Source organism: Lepus europaeus, chromosome 4 (assembly GCF_033115175.1).
Source record: "Lepus europaeus isolate LE1 chromosome 4, mLepTim1.pri, whole genome shotgun sequence".
Taxonomy (NCBI): Eukaryota; Metazoa; Chordata; class Mammalia; order Lagomorpha; family Leporidae; genus Lepus; species Lepus europaeus.
The window spans coordinates 123,829,298-123,854,247 of NC_084830.1; the positions used below are offsets into that span (position 1 = coordinate 123,829,298).

The following is a 24,950-nucleotide window of genomic DNA, read 5'->3' on the forward strand; positions in this document are numbered from 1 at the left end:
TCCTAGTGAGATGAGCAGAAGGAATAGGATGCTTCAGTACATGTAAGCTATGGTAAGGTGGGGCCAGTGTACCCTGAAAGTGCAGAGTAAGGGCTGATCTTTCTAGAAAACAAGTCAGAGAAGTCCTCCAGGAGGGAGAGCAAAATATTCTATGGTGAATACAAAGAGAGGAGAGTGCTTTCTGGGCAGGGAAATGAGTCCAGTACAATTGATGTGTATTTTTGTGTCTGACATTTTATTATCTTCATCAATATTGTTTTGTGTTTTTTTAAAAGTGTGTTAGGTTTTTGTCATTTTAATGTCTTCTCAAAGAGAATATACCTTTTATTCTGTATTTCATTCTGCCAAATATATTTTGAAGTATTTTGTTGACTTCCCAAAAATTTCTGTTGGGTTTTTGATGGGCATTTTCTTCAATTTGTAAATTAACTTGAAGGAAAACAAGGAACAATTTACTAATTTTAGTCTGTATATCTAAGAGTTCCCATATTTTTCTGTCTCAACATTTTTACATTTTTCTTAAGCTAGGTTACAGTGGTCTTTTTATGATACATTTGTGTGCCACATAAATTTATAAATGTATGTATATGTGTGTTCATGTTTTATATACTCTTGATTTACTTATATTAGAATGAGGATATACTTGGTGGAATATCCTAAACATTATTTTTCTGTTTCCGAAGAAACAAGCATTATTTTTTCTGTATTTCATTGAGGTGTAGCATTTTTCTGATCAAAAGGACATAACATGTGGCTATAATACATTTGTTACTTTTTATGTGTTTTTAAATTTTTTGGGGGGTGATTCATTCACTGTATTGTTTTTTTCCCCAAATATTTTATTTAAAGAGCAAATTGCATAAGTGCAACATTAGGAAATTTACAGCAGCTTTAAGTTGTGAAATTGAGAATTACTTAGTTTTCTTACTGACTCTTGTTATATTAATGATTGTTCTGGAATTGAGTGGAATGCTTTATCAATTTTTCTTATGATAAGTTTAAAAGCATTTATTATATTGGAAGACTGTTTTGACCAAATTACATAGTTTGTAGCATTCATGCTTTTTAAAGTAGGTTGATTCCCTTTTCAAATCGTTAGTGAAGGAAATGTATTTTGATACTAAATTTCTGATGTTGTGTGTTAATATAAAATAAATCATTTGTTTCTACTTTTAGAGGATTTAGTTTGAGAAGTTGCGTAACTTTTCTGTTTGGAGATTTTATTTTGTCAGTTCCTGGGGAATCAAGGAGAATTTGTTTTTTATGTTATTTTTTGTGCTTTGTGTAGGCAATTGCATGAGTTCCTTTTTATGCTTCCCCAATTCTTAAAGTTGCAAGGTACAGAGTTGTTGAAGATTTTTTCCCATAATAATTTTTCAAGTTTTGGACTTTGTTTTTAGTTACTTGCTCAGTGCAGTGGTTTAATCATGCATAAGAAGACAGGGCATTTTATTATTCCATATTAATTTGAATCAATTCTATGATTTTGTCATAAGCCAACTTTAAAATACTGATTTTTAAAATCTAAATATTGTTAATTTTGGTCTAACACATTCTTAAATGCAACTGTTGATTTAATACATTTAAATGAATTATTTAGTGTTATAGCTGCTACTTTTGATTTAATATTTATTATCCTAAGCTTTGCTGTCCCCAAATCCTTAAATCCTATTAAAGTCCTTAAAGCCTACCATAAATCAGAAGATCCTATTCTTGGACTTTATGTACTCATTTTAAATTCTAAGAGTTATCTTGAAATTATCTTTGAAGTTTTGTAAAACTATGCTTCTGTCCATTGATGGATCATTGGGGTCATAAAGCCCTTTCTTGTGGACTATAAATTGATTCTCAACTGAAGTGTTTGATATTAATGAGGTAATTACAATTGGGCATTCAAAGATGAAAATTAACTTGTCATTGGTCTTAATTGGAAGTGTTAATTTATATGTGTTCCTTATGAGTTTTCTGAAATGTGTTCAGTTAATTCTTCTGCACTATAATCCAATTCCCCACCCATCATGCTGGGTTCTTTTCTTAGAATGAAATGTAGATGTCTAATTAAGTGTTCTACAGGATCTTACCTCTTTTTAAAGGGATTAATACTGGAAAAACCAAAAGTTGTTGATTTTACACTTGTTTGCTACATTTAAAAATTTTCACCTTGGATGAAAAGGAAGAGAGTTCTTTTTATCTTCCTGTTACTTCATCTGCTTTATAATGTTGTGTAAACTGTGAGGTCAAACAGTTTGACTCGCAAGTAACCATTTTTTTCTTTCATTATCATTTATCTTTAAAGCTAAGATTCAGTATTTTTTCACCAAATCTCTTGAATGATAATTTTATTCACTGTATTAATTTGTTTTTTATAAATTTTCTCAGAGAAGGTTTATAATTAAAGTATTGCATCTTTGGAGGTAATTTGCACCATCCGCAGCAATAAAATAATTATACTTTTTACTTTTGAGGATTCTATAATATTGCTTTAGTATCATTTGATTCAAGAAGTAAATTTAATGAGTTGTAGCCTTTAATGAAAATACAATTGGAAATGGACACTTGTTCTATCATGTACTGGATATATAAATTTGCCTTATGTTCTCTAAATGAGGAAATTACCTGTCTACCTTACACTGTTTTTGTGAAGATAATTTAGGTATGTGATCAATTCTGTATAGACTTTAAAAATGCACATACGCATTCAGGAGTCCCAAATAGAGAAACAGGTAATCCCAGTACAATGTAGAATTGTGAAAGGAGTGAGAGTAAATTAATAAGTGAATCAAGGAAGAATGAGGGACACAGAGTAAAGATGGTACATGGGTGGGCGGGAAAGGATGGTATTCTGGAGTGGTTGGTGTGCTACAATAGAGGGTATTCCAAGCAGATGGAGCAGTTTGTGCAGCAATTTGTAAGTGTGAAAGGTTGGGAAACGAGAGTTGTTCCAAATGAAAGATTGACTGTGGCAGGTAGATCACAGTCGTTCTGCCATGTTGCCTTCTTTCCTAAATCGTCCCACCCATGGCCCCATCTAAGGGAACAATGATGAGATTTTTGTGTGGGGGGAGGCGGGAGAAGGTTGAAAAGTGACTGGAATGGGGATAGGCACCTGACTGAAGGATGGCTCATCCATAGGCTTTAAAGGAATGCCGTGGGAGCCTGGCTCAAAAAGTTTTGCTAAGTAGAGACCAGTCAGCCTGGCTCTCTCAAAGATGTAGAGAGGGGAATGGTAGACTCTAGCCAGAGGAGCCTATGCAGGTCTCTAGGAGAGCAATTGAGATGGCTGATGCCTTTCTCTGCTCTACATCCCGAGGAACTCGCAACATTTATGCTGTTACCTCATAGTAAGCGCTCTTTCTGTAAGGCATCCTGTGTGAATCTCTCCCTGAGATCCGAGATGGCTTAACTGACATGTTAGGCTACTGATCAGAGATGTGGAAGAGAAATTAATCTGAAAATAGATTTCTGAGGTAGAGTCAATAGGAATGACTGATTTATTAGCTGTGAGAGAGGAATTCCCTAAAGAAGTGGACAAGGGTGCTTTCCTTCTTACCAATCATTATTTTTATTAATATATTTTACAAGACTGCAGTCGAAATAATATTAAATACAAATTTTTTATACAGAAAGTGTAATAAAGTTAAAATAGTTCCTTGTAATTCATAGCATTATTGCAATGCTTACAAAATTTTTGCATAGTGTGTGCAAGGATTGATGTTACTCAAAATGAAATTAAAAAGATGTTCTTACATCATACTCAAACTCAGAAGAAATAAAACAAAACAGAACTAAAATAACCCGAGGGTTGAACTCAAGTGTTTGTGGGAATGAGGATCCCTTTTGAAAAATCTGTAGGCAAATTGATGTCTACAACCTCATCTTTTCTGATCAAAGCACCAGAGCCTGGGCTGTCCAGCAGTGCATCTAGCCAGTATCATGATGAATGTCATATGCCTTTGCCTTCTAAAGGTTGACCTCATTAAACAGCATGTTTTGGCCTCTTTGTGGTCTCTAAAAGGGAGAACTTAGCAGAGGGAAGGTGGTTAATGTATTGAAAATCTCACTCCCATCTTCACAAAAACATTGAATCAAAATAGGTTATCTACCCAAATTAAGGCATGTCAACAGTTCCCCCTAATTAGCTACAATCTCTCCTCTTTTCCAGGGAACCAGACTATGAGCCTTGGTGAGGTTGGTTCCAAGAGATCTTGTACTCATTCCTAGCTGGCCATCAATAGCATCAAAAAGGAAGTGTCTGACTCTCTTACTCTAAAATAGCATCTTTGACATTTTTTGCTCACCACTGCACTAAAGCTTTATGGGGAGACTGAGTCACACAAGGTCTTGGGCTTGAGTGGAGTCAGCTGGGTGCCATGGGGAGCGCTCTCCAACTTCCCATCTCTGCTCCTCCAGTCTATTAGCTTTGTGCTCTAGATAAAGCACACGAGGGTGGACTGCATTCTAGTGTCTTTGCTGCTGTGGCCCTTACAGCTGTGGATGGGGGCAGGTTGACACAGAACTTGAATAAGGGTGTACTGTTCAGGTGGTCCCTGGCAGAGTTAAATTTTGAAAATTACCTTGTCTTTTCATGTTTACTTTCACTTTCACCTTCTGATCCCCTTGCTCAGAAGGTGAAAGTGATCCTAAGCTAGCAGGTGTTAAGGAATTTGAGATGCACTCATTCTCTCCTTACCTAGTTTGAATGCTAGCAGTCTTATTGCTGATGTTAAACATTCAGTGTAAAACATGCAGATTGAAGGTTAGAGGGTGTCATTGTTTAAATAAGAATTAGCAAGTGGGTCTCATTTGCAATTCAGATGAGTTGGTGGTGGTGACCTGAGGGTTTTGCTGAGAATTCTCCATGTGTGGAGGGATATAGCCCATTAGTGATGGCTGACAAGGTGTGGCACTCTGCCATTCCAGAACTCCAGTGGCCAAACCAGCTCCCGTATTGACTATCTGACACGAAGTGAGTCCTTGGTAGTCCTGTTGGCTTGTAGGAAAACAGGGAGGGTGAGAGAAATTGAGTTTCCTTCTGTTTTATTCATAACCAAATAGTGTCAAAGACTTCACCTAAAAAATGACATTTTTCTTTTGATGGAGGTTACTGGAAGAAGGTGTATGTATGTATAAATATTGACTTGTTTATCCACGCTCAATCATTGTGTATTTAAATGTTTTCTTGAACATGAGGTCAACAACCCATATATTTTTCAATCTATAAGGACAATAAGCCCTATTTGACAAGAAACACTCAAAAAATTTTACATTTTTTGGATCTAGATGATTCAGTCTTTGTATATTTTCACACAATATATCTATTCAGTAGTATTAGATGCTATCATAGAGACTACAGAAACCAGGAAATAAGAATTCTATAGTCCCTTGCACCTAATAAGATTGAGTATAAAATCTAGTAGGAAATACTTCCCAACAGCTTGGAACCTAGTTTGATACATTATTGACTTTACAGGATAGTGGTCAAGAGTTAGACACGGGTTCTAGCTCTGCTATTTTCTGGATACTGGCTTTAGGTATGTCTCTTAAGTGTCAGTTTTCTTACCTGTAAATTCAGATTATTAGAGAACTCAACTCAAAGGGTAGTTCTCAGGAAGAGCTAAGTGAATGAACATAAAACATTTAGCAATACCTAGTATGTAGTAAATATCTAATGAGTATTAATAAACAGCTATGACATAAATCATTAAAGAACAAATCTAACTCTTTTCATGTTTTTGGATAGGCTTTGAGTCCAAGAAAACCTCTTTTAGGTAAAACTTTGTGGGCGTGATTTTTTCTGTGTACATGAGGGGGTTGGGGGTAGCTTTACACAGATTCTCAAAAGGATCCCTGACTCTGAAAATGTTAAAATCCCATTAGTAGGATTACTTTGGGGACTAAAGAAATGCCAACATCTTTATTGACAAATGTCATCTTCTGCCCTAAGAAAATTTATATATCCTTATGAATAAGTTTGGAGTTTTCTCACTTTATGAAATTTGAGCTATCTTGTACTTCACTGGTGGGGGGGGGAAAAAAAAACCAACATAGAAATGTGCTGTGAAGACATTGTAGAAAGGACCACTAGGCAAATGAAGGCATGAAAGATTTTAGATTAAACAGAAATTTGCTTCTCTCTTCTCCCACCGAAGGCAATTTCATATTTGTTTTATTTTGGTAACTCTAGTGAAGATTCAGTGATGAAAAAAAAATCCACTTGCTCACTCGTGAGGGTGTCTACAATCCAAAGAGATACCTGGAACACTACTTTGGCTTCCCATTGTAACAGGTGGATTTGAACTCTATGCATATTTCTTGCCTTAGTGAGTTTCGTTTTGCTCTATTCCAACTGCAAATGTCAAAGTGGGTGCTTATATTATCATGTGCTGGGCTGAAGTTGAAGTGCATTGGTTAGTATTGCTCTGGGTATGACTGAGACTATTTATTGATGGGTTTGATAACATGAATACTGTGTATGATATCACACTTGGTATTGCAGCAAAAACTGAAACAGTCCTGCACTCTTTTTGTTAGAGGATGATGCTAGTTTTCTACTCTGTGAGTATTGACCAAAAAAAGTGCAGAAAAACAAAGAAGGTAGCATTTGTGACTATGAATGGCCCCCATTGGAGTATTTTATTCTACATGTTTGCTCTAACAATACTCAAAAGGAGGACTTCCCTACAAATAACTATTTTCCCTTTGCCGTTCAAACCTGTTGAGAAATTTCAAGGATTCCATTATGAAGAAAGTTTTAAGAAGCATAGAAATCACATTGCTTTTGAAAATGCTAATGCATGTGGTGTGCAGTGCTGGCTGAAGCAGCAGGTTTCAGATTGCTTTATCTCTTATCAGTGGTTTGGCTTTGTGAATGAGAAATTCAGAGGCAACTGTATAATTTTAAATTCCGATTACCACAAAGAAAGGGATGTGTCTGACATCCCAATGCAGTACCTTTGACTATTTTAATGGAAATATATTGGAACTGGGGAAACCTTCCACCAAGGAGAAAGTGATGAAAGACCATAAGGCAGACATTTTATCTTTGAGATAAAAGGTCTATTTTCTAAGGTTGTTGCTTGTATTATAACTTTTCCCCTACCTGCTAGTGGTGTCCCAATGCAAATGTATCATTCTAAGGACTTTCCATAATCCTCTTTGTGTCTAAAATTTCCTGGGGGCAGGGGGAACAAGGAGAACTGGTTTTGCTTACAACTTATTTAAACAAAATTTTGCACATTTCATAGAGCCTTAAAAAATAATGATCGGATGCTTAAATGGACCCACTTACTCCTTTGGTCCAAACATGGCACTACATTTTGCCCAAAATAAACAGAAACCAAGTACTTTCTTTCTTCTGCTCCCATTAAGGTGTTAGCGGGATATGTAAAAATGATTGCATTTATAAGAGTCTGAGAATCTGTCTTAAGTTGAGTGTTAGGTAAGTAGATAGTATAGTTTTAATAAAAAATCCCTTTTATGTTACTAATACTCATATTTATAGAGTTGTTCATGACTGATGCTGTTTTAATATTGTAAATTGTAAAGCCCAGGTTTGGCAGAAGGGATGGACGTGACTTCCTATACAGAAGCAGAGATGCTAGAGTTTAGAATGTGTCCTTTTTGCATTCTACCTCAAAGACCTAGGATCTTGGAGCTGAACTCAACTGGTATTCAACTGGTCTCTCCAAAAAAATGGTTTCATGAAAATTATTTGACTTTTTTCTTCCTGCATATTTTAAAGTGTTTCTTCCAATCCTTGCAATTATTTATTTGTCCACCAGGGCCTAATGCCTGGTGTGGCTGCAGAAACAGTAAACAAACTGGATGTGGCAAAGATCAAAAAGACATGATAAGTCAAAAATAGTCTCTGGAGGCCATGGGATAAACCTCTTTGCTGAATATGGAAGGTGAGGTAGAAACCTGTGACTACAGGGGGCGAAATAGTTTCTTTAGAAAAGGGATCCTAAGTTTAAATCATGGGATCCCCTGCTTCACTGGCCACACAAAGATACTAACTTGAAGAGCCACCTATTGATTCAGGGTCCTTGGAAAATATTCTTATCACAGCTTTCATTCTCCACTAAGCTTCCCCTAATTTCCCAGTAAGTATCTTGAGTGTGTGTCTCTGACAGGGGGATCACCTGTCCATGTAGCATAAGGAAGGCCTGCCTACCTAAAATACTTCACCATGTATATTTATTCCTAAGCCCATACAAAATGTAGGCTTACTCCATATATATATATATATATATATATATATATATATATATATATGTATATATAATTTGCGATATCCAACACATACCACCCAAAACCTCTAGGTCAGGGCTCAGCAAACTTTTCCTGTAAAGTCACATAGACTGATTTTATGCCTTACAGATCATGCAAGTCTCGAAGACAGTTATTCAACTCTTCTATTGTAGTGTGAAATTAATCATTGAAAACCTGTACGTGAATGCATTTACTTATTTACAAAACAGGTGTTGAGTCAGAATTGGTTTCCAGGTTATAGTTTGCTCATTTCTGCTCTAGAGGCAAACCTCAAATCTTTGATCAGTGGTTCCTGGACATGCAGGGAAAACTGCCCAAAGGGAAGATGACCTAAAGGAAGCTAAAAGCCAATTTGAGCTTATGAAATCTGTCCTTGGAACAGAAGAGTTCTTAAGCCATCTTAAGTAGATGCCATGGTGAGGGCTTTGGACAACCTTTGTCATACTTGAATAGTTTTCCAAGATGAAGCTTTTATGACATATTAAGCGGACACCAAATAGAACTAAATGCTAAACATATTTGGAGATCAATTTTTAATTTACAAAACTCTTCAGAAAAACATTAACATACTAGAACTGCTAGTATATTGAAGATTCATTTATACTCGGTGTTATACCATGAGCTGCTTAATGTACCCAAATGTGTGATTGTCTAGAAGACATTACATATAAAGATTAGAAAGACTCTGATTTTTCTTAAAATTAGAGGTTAGCACACTTTAAATTCAAAGCTAAATTTGTCTGGAATGCAGGTAAATCTTCCTCTCATGACCATGGGCCAATATTCTAGTTGGAGGATACTGGGAGAAAAAATTGTACAATGAAGAATACAGAGTGTATTTCTACTGAAGTGTAAGGTCTGAACAGAAGTACTTAATTCCATTCATACCAAATTTTCTGCTTATCATGATGAATATTGTGATCCTTTAGCATAAATGAAAAACAGAATTTTATGTCATGTATGTCCTCCAAGGTGCCTTATTTTCTTGGTTGCTATTTTATTCTAGTTGTGATATAATTTCCCTTATGATTAAATTTTGCAAGTGGGATCACACGACTCTCTTTTATATTGGCATAAAATTCCAAGCTGCTGACTTTTTTTGTAATTATTAGAACAAAATCTGGAACTTTCTGCTTACTCGTCATCCATATGTGATGTTCTCAAGAGAGCAAAGCGCAAAGAAGGTCCATCCTAAGGTAGTTAGCCTCGAAGGACCTCAGAGCTATTATTGTGTATCTGGAAGAAATGGGATTGATGCTCCCAGTAGCCAAGGAGGGTCTTTCTGGCTTGCAAAAATCCATTCTATGTGTGAAACGCACAGTCTCTGGCAGTATGCCCCCACAGGATATTAATGATACTAACCAGGGTATCCTGATACCTTTTATGATGGATTTTCCTTTTTTAACCCTAGTGCTTTACACTAAGCAACCTTATGGCTTTGCCCTAAGATTGGCCAACTTAATTCTTCTGCAAGGGACACTGAGTGATTGGAGCAAGCCTGGGATCTGGAAGCCTGCAGCAGCACTATTGAGGCTAGGAGTCCTCTCCCTTGCTCCTCCTCCCGCCATTTGTAAGCAACCAAGCAACACAGCACTTCTTTTACATCTCATGTGTGCAGCCTAATGGGTGAGGGCCATCTTAAAACAGCATTCACCTTCCCTGATAAGCCTTCCCCTGCTTGTGAAGTAAGGAAAACTCAAACTTTGTCAAGGGGAAAGATGCCATCCAGGACTACAAATTCTTCATTTAGGAATGTGGGGCCACTCCTGCCAACTGGCATCCAGACTTGCCTGAGCCAGTTATACCTCCATTCCGGACTCCATAGAATCCACATCTGTCAATGATTTGGTTTGTCTACCAGCTTTTCAGATGCCCAGTCATTGCTAAACCATTCCCCTCCAATCACTCAAAATAAACAACAAGTAACAACAAGATAAATAGGATGTGCTTCTCCTTGCTGAGTGCATTGACTTAAGGCATAGGCACATTTCCCCCTCTTTGAACAGAGATGGTATAATCCCCTGTCCCAGCACAAGAGCTGGCCAGGGTGACCCTGGAGCAAGACGATGAAGGTGAGCTGATGAGAGGTAGCTGATGGCGGGAACTGAGGCTGCTTCCGCCTAAAGGGGAGCAGGTGCTACTGGCCCCAGAGACACAGTGATTGTGATAAGGACATTCGACTCAGTGTAGTTTAACTTCTAGTGAGCTACTCTGATAGCGTGTAGTACTATGGATCTGTCAATCTTGGAGAAAATAGAGAAATGGGTTTAGGAATAAGAATATAATAGCCCTGAAAAAATATTAAGTACATCAAAGCCAGAGAGTCGGTGTATGCCTTCAGGAAGAAAAGCTTGTATCAAAGTTGTGTACCAATTAAAAATACAAGCATGTCTCTAAATTGCTTACCAACTCCAAGAAACATACGAAACTAATTAGGTTCCCAATGATACTCACAGACTTCTACTTCAGAAGGGATTCTCTTGGGGTAGGGATTCCACACTAAGGTATTTTGACTTCATCGTTTTGGATTGGAGTCTGCTGGACATAATAGCTTTTGAGTCATTTTTTCTTCAAACAGAGACATGTCACCCATTTATTCTTTGCCTGTCAGACCATTGAATAGCCTCTAGCAACTGAGGAGCAGCTGTTATCCTATTTTGTGCTGATTTACAACTCCTATTTTGACTGTGACAGACAATTTGAGTTTCAAGAAAGTAAGATAACAGAAGTTGGGTAAACAGTTCAAAATTTGCAAAAACCCATTCTCCTCATTCATCCAATTGAAAAAGGACCCCAATACTTTTGGCAGCAAAGATGAGTGCAAAAAGGGAGCTGTTTGGAGTACTTGTTGCTAGCTTCTGTGGTCATGCCTCATCCTTAACTTCAGCGGGGGAGGGGAGTTGGATAGCCTTGCTAAAGCTACAAAAGGCAAACAAATGTTGATTTTTATTCAAACAGGGATCCCACGTTGGAGCGTGACTTGGAGATTCCCGCCATTGCTGCCCTGTAATGACACTTAAAGGAGAAGTTACGTTGTCACATAAACATGGGGATGAATATCCTGTAAGTACACAACAGACTGGGTGATTCTGGATGGTTTGGGGGAAGATTGGGCCTGAATTAGCGTCCACATGTTGCCATGGAGGCGATGAAGATGGGATGGAAAATGACTGTGGGTATCACAGGGTCACCCATGGTTCCTTTTGTACTGAAACCTCATTTTATACAGAGGATATATATATTTATTTATATATATATTTATATATTTATATTCACCCCTGCACGCAAACACACACACATACACACACGCGCGCGCACTCGCACACACAAAAGGTCTTTGATAGGCTTTCTGTGTTCTAGTAAAAATAGCTGGCAGCCAGAGTCTAAAGCCAAAAAGGGCCTTTATGCCGCCGACAGTGTCCACTATGGATAGTCTTTCAAAGGCAGACGCTTGTGTTTATCTGACAAGTGGAACCAGTCCCTGCCTGGGACAGGAATAATCTCCCGTTGGCGCAGACGCAGATCTCGAAGACCTTCTGCCTCGTTCCTGTAGGTGTGTAGGATCCATGAGGCAGTCTAGGTAGTTTGATTTTCGCGGCATCTAACTTAATCTAAAGAGAGTGAAGGAAGGAGAGAGTTAGTCAACAGCTATGGGTGATGGTTCAGTTCCAGTTAAAGCCGAGCACCTGTTCTGTGTTGTATTTTCTTGGCACTGAGGATTTGGAGAGAAACAGGACAACTATAGGCTCTACCTTCACAGATGCTTCTATTCTAGCAAGATAATGCTGCCTTGGCCTGTGTTACCAATCTGCAGAAGTATGTTTGGAATGAGAACTGAGCCTTAGAGTCAAACAAATACGCAAGATGCTACACTGAACTCTTTATTCTGGTACTTCTTGGATATTACCTACCTCTGTGTGCCAGGCGACAGTAACTAGTGAGGATTTTCACTATTTTAAATGAAGAGTGAGCCCCTTTCCTCATTTTCTAACAATGTATAGGACTGGTATTATATAGAATATGGTAGAAGATGTCATTCAATTGTGATTACCACAGTTTGATTTCTGATAGCTATGAACTACATATGTTGAGGCAGTTACAGTTTTTATATGTGAGTGGTATGTGTACTTTGAAGAGGCAGTTGTGTAACTGAATGCTTTATCTGATGAACTTTCAAGACAGCATATTTTGAACAAAGCAAGGGTGGGCACTGTGGTACCGTGGGTTAAGCTGCCACTTGGGATGCTCATGGGCCATCACGGAGTGCCTGGGATCATGTCCCACCTCCACCTGAGATGTAGCTTCCTGCTAGTGTGCCTGAGAGGCAGCAGATGATTGCCCATGTACATGGGAGACACAGATGGAGTTCCTGGATTTGGCCTGGCCCAGCCATGGTTGTTGTGATCATTTGAGAGTTACCCATTGCATGGACAATCTCTCTGTCTGTCTCTGTCAAACTGCCTTTTATATAAGTAAATAAAATGAATCTTTAAAGCACGTATCCAGGATGGATGTAGACAGGAAGATACCTGGTAAAAGGATATGAAAGATAGGTTTGCCTTAAAATGTTTTTCCCCTTGTTTTTATTCCTAAATAGAAAAGTGCACTAATGAACACTTTGATGTTTTCAAAAGTTTGCATTCAGATCATATTTTGAGGATAGATTTGGTTGACTTTACTTAAAAAAACACAAGCAGCATTTCTGTTCACCCAACTCAGATTGTGTTGGGGTAGGAAAATGGTATCTGTAATTCTTCATTCTCTTCTTGCCCAGTTGTAAGTTTACCTTGTTCAGGTTTGAGCTAGCTGCTGGATTTGGAACTTAAGGAAATGGTGACACACAAGAACTAACAAAATAACTAGAGTAAATTAAATTTTTAGCCAGATGTGTGTGATATCCAGCTGAATAATGCTGGCTAACTAAATCTCATTCGGTTGACAAATCAGAGTTTGAAAATAGCAGTCACTTTTTGGTCATATAAACCTGTGCTTGCAATACAAGATGTTATCACTATTCTTCAAATAATGAACAATAAGTTTACCGTATTGTGGTCTTGGCTGTAATCAAATTGTTCAATTACTTTTTTCTAGAAAATAAAGCCATCTTAGTGGCTTTTTTTAAATTGACATCACGTGAGATTAACTTCAGGGGCAAATCAGCAACGGGAAAGGTTGGCCTGTTGGAGCCGCATCTTTCTGGCTTCTGTCCTTCCCCCTTACCTCTCCATCTTTGGACTCCAGTCTGAGCTCTGTTCTGCAGGTAGCTTCCATATTGCCAGCTTCTGCATTGATCTCTACTCCTTTTGGGGCCTCCATCACTAGAGCTCGGGTTGGGGACTCCAACCTGAAATACACACAAGACAGAGATAAAAGGTCCCATTTTCATTTTGTGAAATTTAAGAAGAAGTTGAAATGGCCTGGGATTGAAACAACATTTCAGCTCTTGATGAAGAAATTGTTTAAAGTTTTCCTTTACAAGTCTGTTCAAGTTTATTAGAAAACATAGGTAGGCTTTATTTTCAGGGTGGTTTCACAAAGGTTATAAGTTTGGTGTTCTAGGAGGAAGGTTTCATGTTATCTTATGTGCAGTCATTGCTTTGGTACAATTAATCAATCTTACATAAGTGTTTTGTTTTCTTTTTAAAGTAAGGCTATACCAAGATTAAATTAAGCTTCTTGAATCTGACACATGTTGCTTCCACTTTGACCTACTCTGTTCTCCGTGGAGGAAGAGTCAGTTGAAGTTAAGAAAATAGATGCAGGAATGCAACCTGTTTAGAATCAAGCCATGAAGTGGTCCCTACGTGACCTTCCATTTTCCCTGCCTTTCCTCTCCTCCTTCCAGCTTTCTCAGAGTTCTAGTTTATTCACCTAAAAAGTGTTTCAAATGGTGACTGACACATTGGAAATATCATTCAACATTGTTATTAGAGGTAAAGTGTCCCTTATCTAAAATGCTTAGAACCAGAAGTGTTTTGGATTTTGGAATATTTGCACGAGAGTGATTTTTTTTTTTAGTTTATTTACTTCATTTGTATGCATAAAATGAATATGTGAATTAGGATAATGCTCTAAAATCCAAAACATTTGCATCTTCATATTGGCACTCAGAGTCTGAGGTGCTGGGATGTTTCAGCTTGGGGACGCTCAACTTGACTGTGGGGACTTTTGTTATTACATCAGCAAATCAAAGAATTCTCAGGACTTACTCCAAAGTGCAGTAGCAGAAGATGATAGAGACCAGATCAGTGGTTGCCTGGGGCTAGGGAGAGGAGCTGGTTTGGCTGCAAGGGGACAGCATGAGGAGCAACGTTTGGGGTGATGGAAATCCTTGGAACCCGGATTATAGTGGTGGCCACCTGTCTCTGTATTTTTTGAAAACTTACTCATGAGTATTTCTCTTGGTTTACCTTCTTGGCAGTCAATAAAAAGATCTAATCCACTCTAATTTAATGGAAAAAAAATCAAAATAATATCCCTTCATAAGTTTTCTGCCAGAATCATTCAGTGAGGAAAACACTATCTAAAATTTAAGCAACCTCTGAATATTCTAGATTTAATACTATTACTGGATAATAATCTTCAAGGGTCCCTTTATCTGTTGCAAAGAAAATGTCCCAACTTAGGAAGCAGGGAGCTTGAAATCGCACTGAATCAGACTGATTACTGCAATTTTATTTGTACGTTTCCAATTTGTGGACACCTCAACTTGATATAAAGGAACATCATCCTCTTTGCCCACTGCTGTTGTTTGTACTATGCACCCAGTGAGGGCTCCTCCACAATCCTCTCCCTGGGTTCTCCATGATTTTTCCAGGCAGCACCCTTTTCCACTGAGTTACTTTCCGTCCAAATCTACAATGACTCAAAGAGTCATAAGGAGAAACATCAGGCCTATATAATACTTCTGAGAAGATTGGCTTGAGTTTCTATTTTTTTAAAGATTTATTTATTTATTTATTTGACAGGTAGAATTAGAGAGAGAGAGAAAGCTCTTCCTTCTGTTGGTTCACCACCCCCAAATGGCTGCCACGGCCCGCACTGCGCCGATCCAAAGCCAGGAGCCAGGTGCTTCCTCCTGGTCTCCCATGTGGCTGCAGGGTCCAAGGACTTGGGCCATCCTCCACTGCCTTCCCGGGCCACAGCAGAGAGCTGGACTGGAAGAGAAGCAACCGGGACTAGAACCCGGCACCTATATGGGATGCTGGCACTGCAGGTGGAGGATTAACCAAGTGAGCCACTGCGATGGCCCTTGAGTTTCTATTGAACTCATGCTTCCTTACTGAGGCAGGTGTGGCTTCACCTGTTGTTATTCACCTCCTTTGCATGTGTTTTTTTTTCCTCTTGATGATGCCAGTTCCCAGGGCAGCAGAATTTGACACTGGTGCAGCACAGCTTGGCCTAGGACCTTAATCCCACACACTGGATCTCGTATACTCTTGTCCTCTCATTTTTGAAATGTGAGGATTGTGTTATTGTACTTTTCTCTTTGTTTCTCTCATGGGTAGACTGGCTGACTTACGCAGTGTATCCTCAATTTTCTGGCTTCTTTTATTTCCACCAAGGTCAATCCCATTCTTCTTGTACCACGATTGCCCACTCTTTGAATACCACCTGCTCAACACCTCATCAGTGGCACCGCCACGCTCTACCTCCCCAGAGAGTCCCTGTGTCATTCTCCCTTTTATCATCAGTTAACTCAGCTTTGATCTCACAGCTTCTCCCTTCTCAGTCTACTAGGTCAGCTACAACCTGGAGTCTTGTAACCACCTCACACGTTCTGCCTCTGATTCTTCCCTTTGCCCAATGTATTTCTATCAAACATTTATCTTCTTGAGTACTTCTGCTAAAGCAAGCACCTTTCTTGCCAAAACCTTCACAACTTCTTTAAAAAAGATCTGAACTCTTGAGCTTGTTCAGCCATGCAGAAGTTGCTCTGACTTCATCTTGCTGGTCAGGTTTCTTACTGAAAACATCAGCTAAGCCTTTAGAGAGGGCTTACTAGGCGATGATACTATGTAAAGAGTTTTATCTGTTATTTAATGTTCACAAAAGGATGGAAGCTAATGTTAAATCACTTGCTCAGGGTTATACATCAAGTACAATAGCAGAGTCAATATGTGAACCCAATTTAGGGGTCACCAAAGTCACTTTATTACCATGAGAAAATCTTATTCTGTCCATCTTATCTTAGTCCTTCTCAGAAATAAAATGATGACTCTTTCTTAATGGAATTCTTCTTCTAGAACCAGACTACATATAAAAGTTTAGAGTGATAGTACATATGGCTGAGTGATACAGACTTCATAGTACATGCTATTTCTCATAGCACATTTAGCAGCCTATATTAGTGCTATCAGATGCAGCGTATGTTGAATGTATTGTTACCTTTTTTAAACTTTTATTTAGTGCATATAAATTTCCAAAGTACAGTTTATGGATTACAATGGCTTCCCCCCCCCCCCCATAACTTCCCTCCCACCCGCAACCCTCCCCTTTCCCACTCCCTCTCCCCTTCCATTCACATCAAGATTCATTTTCAATTCTCTTTAACTTAATATATACTAAACTGATCTTCTGTATATAAAGATTTCAACAGTTTGGCCCCATATAGCAACACAAAGTGAAAAATACTGTTTCAGTACTAGTTATAACATTAAATCACAATGTACAGCACATTAAGGACAGAGATCCTACATGAGGAGTAAGTATACAGTGACTCCTGTTGTTGAATTAGCAATTTGACACTCTTGTTTATGGCGTCAGTAATCACCCTAGGCTCTTGTCATGAGTTGCCAAAGCTATGGAAGCCTTTTGAGTTCACCGACTCTTATCATATTTAGACAAGGTCATAGTCAAAGTGGAAGTTCTCTCCTCCTTTCAGAGAAAGGTACCTCCTTCTTTGATGACCTGTTCTTTCCACTGGGATCTCACTCGCAGAGATCTTTCATTTAGGTTTGTTTGTTTGTTTGTTTGTTTTCCAGAGTGTCTTGGCTTTCCATGCCTGAAATACTCTCACGGGCTTTTCAGCCGTATCTGAATGCCTTAAGGGCTGATTCTGAGGCCAGAGTGCTGTTTAGGACATCTGCCATTCTATGAGTCTGCTGTGTGTCCTGCTTCCCATGTTGGATCGTTCTCTCCCTTTTTTATTCTATCAGTTAGTATTAGCAGACACTAGTCTTGTTTATGTGATCCCTTTGATTCTTAGTCCTATCATTATGATCAATTGTGAACAGAAATTGATCAAATGGACTAGTGAGATGGAATTGGTACGTGCAACCTTGATGGGATTGAATTACCTGGTATGTCACACTGGAAGCAAATGATTTACTCAAAAAACATACTTAAATGGAACACAAAGAACCCACAGTAGAAACAGGGTGGAAGTTGGAAAACTTTGGAGATAGAGTTGCTGTTTCAGGTAGGCATTAGCATTCGCCTTTTTCTTGCCCACTGCCTATGGCCCTTGCCATCACCAGGAGGACTCTGAGACCAGAGGAGCAGACTGAGAAATGAGTGATCCCTTTCCTTGGACTCCGGGCCTTGCAAGTAGCAGGGTGCTCAGGAGGAGAACCACCCTGAAACTGTTCTAGGGTGAAATGCTACAGCAAGCTGCAAAGGACCATGTCCTGAAAGGAGAAGCGGAAAGGCCTTTCTGTTTCACAGCCCATCTTAATGTCCTTTGATGTTCAGGCAGACTTCATGTAGTTTGTCCACATGCTAATGTTGCCATGGAGAAAATACTCCTCCAGGAGTCCTGTGGGAACTGCAGAGATCAGACAGAACACTCCTGAATTGGTGTTGGTTTCTGACCATAGATTAAAGCCCACAAGAAAATTATTTAGAGAGCATGGGGCCAGGTAAATCCGAGGGCAGTTGACAGAACTGCAGGCTCTTGGAAATTAGCCACGATTGTGTTCAGAGAGTGGGTAACCCTCCCAGAGGAAGAGCATACAGAGCTTCCCAGAAGAGATGCAGAGAGAAGAATGGCCAGGAAGGGAAGTGCAGGGGCTGGGCCAGGCCCTCTTAAATGTGAGCCTCAGAATCACCTGAAGGGTTTGTGGACTACCTGGGCCCTAGTCCCAGAGTTGCCAGTTTAGCTTTTTTTACTCAAAAAGCTGCATTTATTTAGAGCAAATTTCCCGGTGATGCTGACACTGCTGGCTCAGGACTACACTTGGAGAAGCACCACATTAGCACCGAGGTCACAGGCTCAGGGGCTTCCAAAAACTCTTAAGTGATGTCAGTGAGTGACCCACAAGGCAGCTGTGAGTAAAACAGAAGTAGCAGCACAGTAATAGCAGGGATCTTCCAGAAGTCCTCTTGGAGGCTCCTTGCTATCTGCCGAGGGACGCTGGCCTGTGAGTGAAGGAAACCCAGAGCACAGGGGCAGCTGCTGCTTGCCAGGCCTTCTAATTTAGGAAAACTAACATTATTTGGAATCATTACATTTTAGGAGTAGATGTGAAAGAAAACAGTTACCTTCCATATCTGAGGGCTGGCTCTCTTTTGAGGCTTTCTAGTCTTTTCTTATTCTGTTTGTCCATTGTTGCAAAAATAGTTTATTTAAATTAATCACAATTTGATATCTCTTAATTATTGTTAGTATTTCACATATATTTTGGAATGAACTTACATTTAAGTTTGAGCCATGAGCCTTGTATCTGTATCCAATTAGTTACGTTTCTTTTTATGTATTTCAATAATTGAACGATTTTCTCGGTTTTTTTTTTTTTTAAAGGTTTATTTATTTAATTTTAAAGGTCAGATTTACAGAGACAGAAAGAGAGAGAGATCATCCATCCATTGGTTCATTCCCCAGATGGCTTCAGGCCAGGTTGAAGCCAGGAGCTTTGTCCGTGTCTCCCATGTGGAGGCTGGGGCCCGAGCACTTGGGCCCTCCTCTGTTGCTTTCCCAGGTGCATTAGCAGGGTGCTGCATTGCAAGTGTAGCAGTTGGGGTTCCAACCCATGCCAATGTGGGATGCTGGCATTGTGGGTGGTGGCTTAAACTGCTATGCAACAAGGTTGGCCCTAAAATGGTACTTTAAAAAAGTGTTTCTTGTTTCTTAACCTTTTTTTTTTTTTTTTTTTTTTTGCTGGAATATAGATACTCAATTGGTTTTTTGAGGGAGCATACTGATCTTACAATCACTAGTTAGGTTATTTTTCATAATCTGAATACAGGTTATTTGAAGTTTTTATTACTGCAAGTAATTATCTTAATTTATGACTGTCCAATTTTATGACTAGCAGAAAAGAAACTGAAATATTGCTTCTTCCTGAAGTTACAGGAAAAACTTCTGACAACCTCATTTAAAAAACTTTCTTGTTTTCTCCCTCTAAATACCTTTTATCAAGATAAGGCAGTTAGTCTCTCTTCTTATTTTGTTAAAATTCATGTTATTTACTGATGGAAACTTATCAAATTCTACCTTATAATTTATACTATTTGTATACTATCCATTGAGTTATATTTATACTTAATATAATGTTGTTTTGAATTATATTAATGTTCTAATCCACTCCTGTGTTTTTGGCTGTAACCCAACTTGGTATGTAGTGTATTTTCTATATATTTCTGAAACTATTTGTTATGCTTTTGCCCCTGTATTCATAAATAAATGTATTCTGTAATTTTTTTCTTATAACATCTTTTTAAAGTTCTTTCATTGTTCTAGAAACCAGAACTGTTTATGAAATAATAGAATTATTTATCTCTTATGTGTTGAAGCTCACTGATAAATCTTCTGGGCATAGAAAATTCATCTTTTAATTAAAAATAATTATAACAGTATACAGATTTTTCTCAGTTGGTATAAAAGTTTAAACTCATTACCAAGTTTTTTGTAATATCCTCATTGATTTTTTAATGCCCCTTGATTTGTAGCTATGTTTTCTTTTGTTCCGAATATTGATATTCATAGCATCTTTTCTCTTGAATGGTCTCTGAGAGCTCAGTGCAAAACCTGACCTTTAGTTTTGTCAATCTTACTTACTGTTTTGATTGTTTAAATTTCTTGACTTTGTCCTTTTTGATCTTGAGCTGTTAGGATAATTCTTTAGTTGTTATTAGGTCTCAAATGTGGTTTTTTTTTGTTAACTTTTGCTTCTCCTAATTTTAATATATGTCTTTTAAGGTTTTGGAATTTTTCTTTAACAGCATCCCAAGCAAGTATTTGTAGCTTAAATATTTTCTAAATTTTAATGGGATTGCTTGTGTGGCTTATGAGTTCACTATAGAACTATGTTTTAACTTGCTAAATGTGCTAGATTTCTAGATGGTTCTACCATGTATTTTATTCATTGATTTTAAACCTCTTTTTACATTGTTTTTGAAGTGACAGTCTTATAACATATATATATATATATATATATATATATATATATATGTTATAATAAAAGTTTTTGATCTATTGGTTCACTCCCTGTAAGGCCACCAGAACTCCCCAAATGGCCACAATGGCTGGAGTTGACCGATCCAAAGACAGGGGCCACGCACTTATTCTGGGTCTCCCATGTGAGTGTAGGGGCCCAAGCACTTGGGCCACCTTCCACTGCTATCCCAGGGCAGAAGCACAGAGCTGGATAAGAAGAGGAGCATCCGGGACATGAGGCAGCTCCCATGTGGGATGCTGGTGCTGTATGTGGAGGCTTAGCCTAGTGTGTCACAGCGTTGGCCCCAGTCCTAGAGTTTTCAGGAAATATTTTCAGTATAAAGTAAATTTTTAAAAATGGAGTCTAGCTTTTTGTTCCAGTACACATTAATTTTCATAAATATTCCATGTCAGAAAAGTATGGGTTTTCTTCACTTACTGGTGCCATGTTCTATACTGTCCTTCTCAAATTACTTACGTTCACATATATTTTTATGTTTATCAATTACTAAATGAGGCATGCTATTAGATGAATGTTGGCCTAGAATTCTTCTTTTTTATCTTAACAATACCGAGTGATTTTATTTTTTTCTTGTGCTGCTTTTCGCCTTCAAAATCATTTTTCCTACTAGTATAGCTCCCACACTGTTGCTGTAGGTATTTTTCTTGGATGTTGCCATGATTTTTTTTTTTTTATTTGACAGGCAGAGTTACAGAGAGTGAGCGAGAGAGAGAGAGAGAGAGAGAGAGGTCTTCCTTCCGTTGGTTCGCTCCCCTAATGGCCGCAATGGCTGGCGCTGCGCTGATCCACAGCCAGAAGCCAGGTGCTTCCTCCTGGTCTGCCATGCGGGTGCAGGGGCCCAAGCACCTGGGCCATCTTCCACTGCCCTCCTGGGCCACAGCATAGATTTTGCCCCTACCGGAAAAGGAGTAACTGGGACTAGAACCTGGTGCCCACATGGGATGCTGGCGCCGTAGGTGGAGGACTAACCAAGTGAGCCACAGCGCCAGCCCACCATGATTTAAATGCCAGAGATTCTGTATTTTTATACTTTAGGTGTGTTGCATGTCATTGGATTGTTTTAAAAATTTTGCATGCCTTGTCATTATGCTGAAGTTTATACACAGTGAGATAGGACTTAATGATGTACTTTGAATGTATAGTTTTGGGGTAGTAAGCACCCATCAAACACCGCCACCTCAGAAAGTTTCCTCTTGCTTTTTGGCATTCATATTCACCACCCGCCAAAGGCAAGTACTCTTCCTACTTCACTCACCACAAATCAGACTTGCCTGTGTTTGAACTTCCCACCAAGAGAATCACAGATTTTGCTGTTGTGTGACTTTGGAGATGTTTAAATGTATTCCATGGAGCGGTGTTCATCAGTTGGCCATTCTTTGGATTGCTTAGAAGTGGTTAATTGCATGAGCAGACTGTGATTAGTTGAACCATTTTACTATTACAAGCGTCTGATTTGTATAAAACAGTCAGAAACTGGAAACATACAAGTCTGAATAAGGAGGTAGGAGTGGAATTCCTAGCTCATAAGTTACGCGTGCCTTGGATGGGAGTGGTAAAATAGCATCTGGTATGTTTCCCAGTGATCCTTGCCTCCTGGGATTCATTTCCTTACGTAATACTCTTCTGCATTATGGGCTGGAGGTGATAACTTGGTGCTGCACATCTGGAACATGGCAGAAGTGAGGAGGTATCCCTCATGTTAGGATATAAAGACCGTGGCTCCCCTTTTGGGCTCCTGTTATTGACTCAGGCTGACGGGGAACAGATACGTTCCTACATGACTATGGAGCAGCCCCAGAGACTGAGGGAGGCTATAGTCCCAGGAGAAAAGGGCCTCAGTCCAACAGTCTCGAGGGTACTGACTCCTGCCAACCACAGAAATGAGTTTGGAAATGGATCCCCAGACAAGTGTTTGATGAGATCATAGCCCTGGTCAGTAGCTTAACTGGAACCAGATAAAAGAGTTTTTCCACTGAACCTAGATTTATGACTGATAGCATCTGTGAGACAATAAATGTGTGTTGTCTGAAACAGTTAGGAACTGAGGAGCTGTGTTACATAGAAATGTGATCCATCATGCAATACAAAATTGTCAAAATATTCTATAAGATAGCTTCATGCCTTGAAATACAGCTATTCTATGGACTATAAAGTGTAGTTTATTATGGGTTTTACTTCCATGAAGACTAATTATGTTGAACACCTTTTCAGGAAATTATTGTCTATTCAGATATGTTCTTTCAGCAGGGTTAAATTTAACCTTTTGGCCCAACATTTTTTTTTTTTTTTAAAGATTGACTTAATCATATTTTTGCTTATCAACTTCTTCTATGTCCTTCGTTAGAAAAATTAATTTTCTGTCATAAATACACCTCAGGTATTGTCTCCCAATCTATGACTTCTTTAGTTTTTTAAAATACTGTCTTATGAAAATATTTTAGTTTTGATTAATTTACATTTATTTTTTTTTATACTGAATGCTTTTGTGCTTTGTCTAAGAAAACATTGCGTATCCCAAGGCCTGAAAGATACTCTGCTGATTCATCTTGAATTCGTTTTTAAAAATGGTGGTGAAGTTTATTTTTTCCAACTATGTTTACCCAGTTGCTCCAGCATCACATCTTGGAAAGGTAACTGTTTCCCTATTTAATGGCACTAAGTGTTTCAGTCGAAAGTCAATTAACCATGTATGGTAAAGATACATTTCTAAACTCTGTATTCTGTTCTGTTTATCTATTTGTCTGAGGTCATGCTGATACCTGCCTCTCTCAAATACCATTAATTTCTACAAACGTTAAAATTTAGGCTGTAGAGTCCCTTCACTCAGCAAAAAAGGAGAGATTGGCAAAGTCTGGGTTGGGTTTGAAGGTTTTCAGAAACTGAGTCATGTGTTTGGTCAACAGGCATTTATTGAATTTCCAGAATCAGCAGAAAGTTAGTTTTTTGGGCTCTAAATAAGATGAAGTGAATTGTTAGCCTATAGTCAGTTTGTTATTTAGGATGAGGTACACTAAATAACCCTTTGTTTACGATGCTAAGGAGTACTTAAGAATGTAGTAGATGGCATGAAGCTCTAAGTATGGAGTGGGTAGTGGTTGCAACAGGTGTATGGGAAGGCTTCCTCTAGAACCAGAGGGGCCAGGAGTTAGCCTCATAATTGAAGGGAGAGTTGCAGGCAGAGAGCAGCATGAAGATTTCTGAGGGGCAAATACCCTTAGAAGAAAATCAAAGAGAATAGATACGGTGGTATTAATAAGTGGGAGCAAGTAATGCATGCCTCTGTAGAATACAGTGAGACAATAAACAGTTGTGAGAGATGTCTAAAGAGGCAACAGGATAGGTGGCATTGTGATCTGATTTCCATGTTGCAAACATGACTGAAAGGCAAACTTCTGTGTGGACTGACTGGACCCTGCAGTGTGGAGACATGCGGTCAGACAGTATTCTGGGTGGGTCTGTGAGAGTGCTTTTGGATGAGATTAACTCTGAATCTGTAGGCTGAGCAAAGCAGACTGTTCCTTAGTGTGAGCGGGCTACATCTAACTAATGAAACACCTAAATAAACACCAGTGAGTAAGAAGGACCTTTCCATGCTTGACTATCCTGTCCTCAGTCTAGAACTGACACAATCTCTACCTCCCTGGTCCTGAGGCCTTTAGACTTGGACAGAAACTACACCGTCAGTTCCCCTGGGTCTCCAGCTTGCAGATCCTGAGGCTTTTAGTTACTCTGGATAAAGGGCCGAGTGTGGCCAAGAAAATGCAAGAGGATTGCAAGGAAAGTAGCTGGGAGTCTGTTAGGAATCCAGGTGGGAAAAGAGGGGATTTGGATTTGTTCATAGAATGAATTAAGGCTGGTTTCCAGTGCTTCGGGTTTTGATTACAACAGCCATGGTACAGGAGGGGAAGGGAGTAAGCAGAGGACTTACTGAGTGTAAGGACATGAAAGTGTGATAGGCTGGACTGCATGTGTTGAGAAGTCAAGTAGAAATGTGGGATGCAGGGCTACAGACAGAAAAGGGCTATATGGGATCATGGTGGGTGGTCATGTTTCTGCATCACCGACTTACTAGTATTGTGCATATGTGTGGGGAATCCCACAGGAATCTCAAAAAGAGTCATGGATCACAGCTTACCTGGAAAGGAGATGAACTGTGGAAAAACAGTAAAACATTGAGTTAAGAAGTACCACTAGCCACAAAATAAAAGTAAAGTGGAGTTATAAGTCAGGAGCTAAGGCAATGCCTAACGGCTGTTAGAGAGATGCTCCTAATCATAACAA

At 38.9% G+C, this 24,950-nt stretch overlaps 1 protein-coding gene across 4 annotated transcripts in view; it reads right to left on the reverse strand.

Moving 5' to 3' along the window:
* Nucleotides 1-8,255: 8,255 nt before the first annotated feature.
* SGCD (sarcoglycan delta) overlaps nucleotides 8,256-24,950 on the reverse strand; it is a 443,968-nt gene continuing 427,273 nt past the window's right edge. For all 4 annotated transcript variants that reach the window (XM_062188784.1, XM_062188781.1, XM_062188782.1 and 1 more), the window contains 2 exons: nucleotides 13,492-13,615; nucleotides 8,256-11,882 (listed from right to left, as the gene is read on the reverse strand). In XM_062188784.1, coding sequence (XP_062044768.1) covers nucleotides 11,709-11,882; nucleotides 13,492-13,615 — 298 coding nt within the window. In that variant the 3' untranslated portion in view covers nucleotides 8,256-11,708. The remainder of the gene's footprint in view (nucleotides 11,883-13,491; nucleotides 13,616-24,950) is intronic.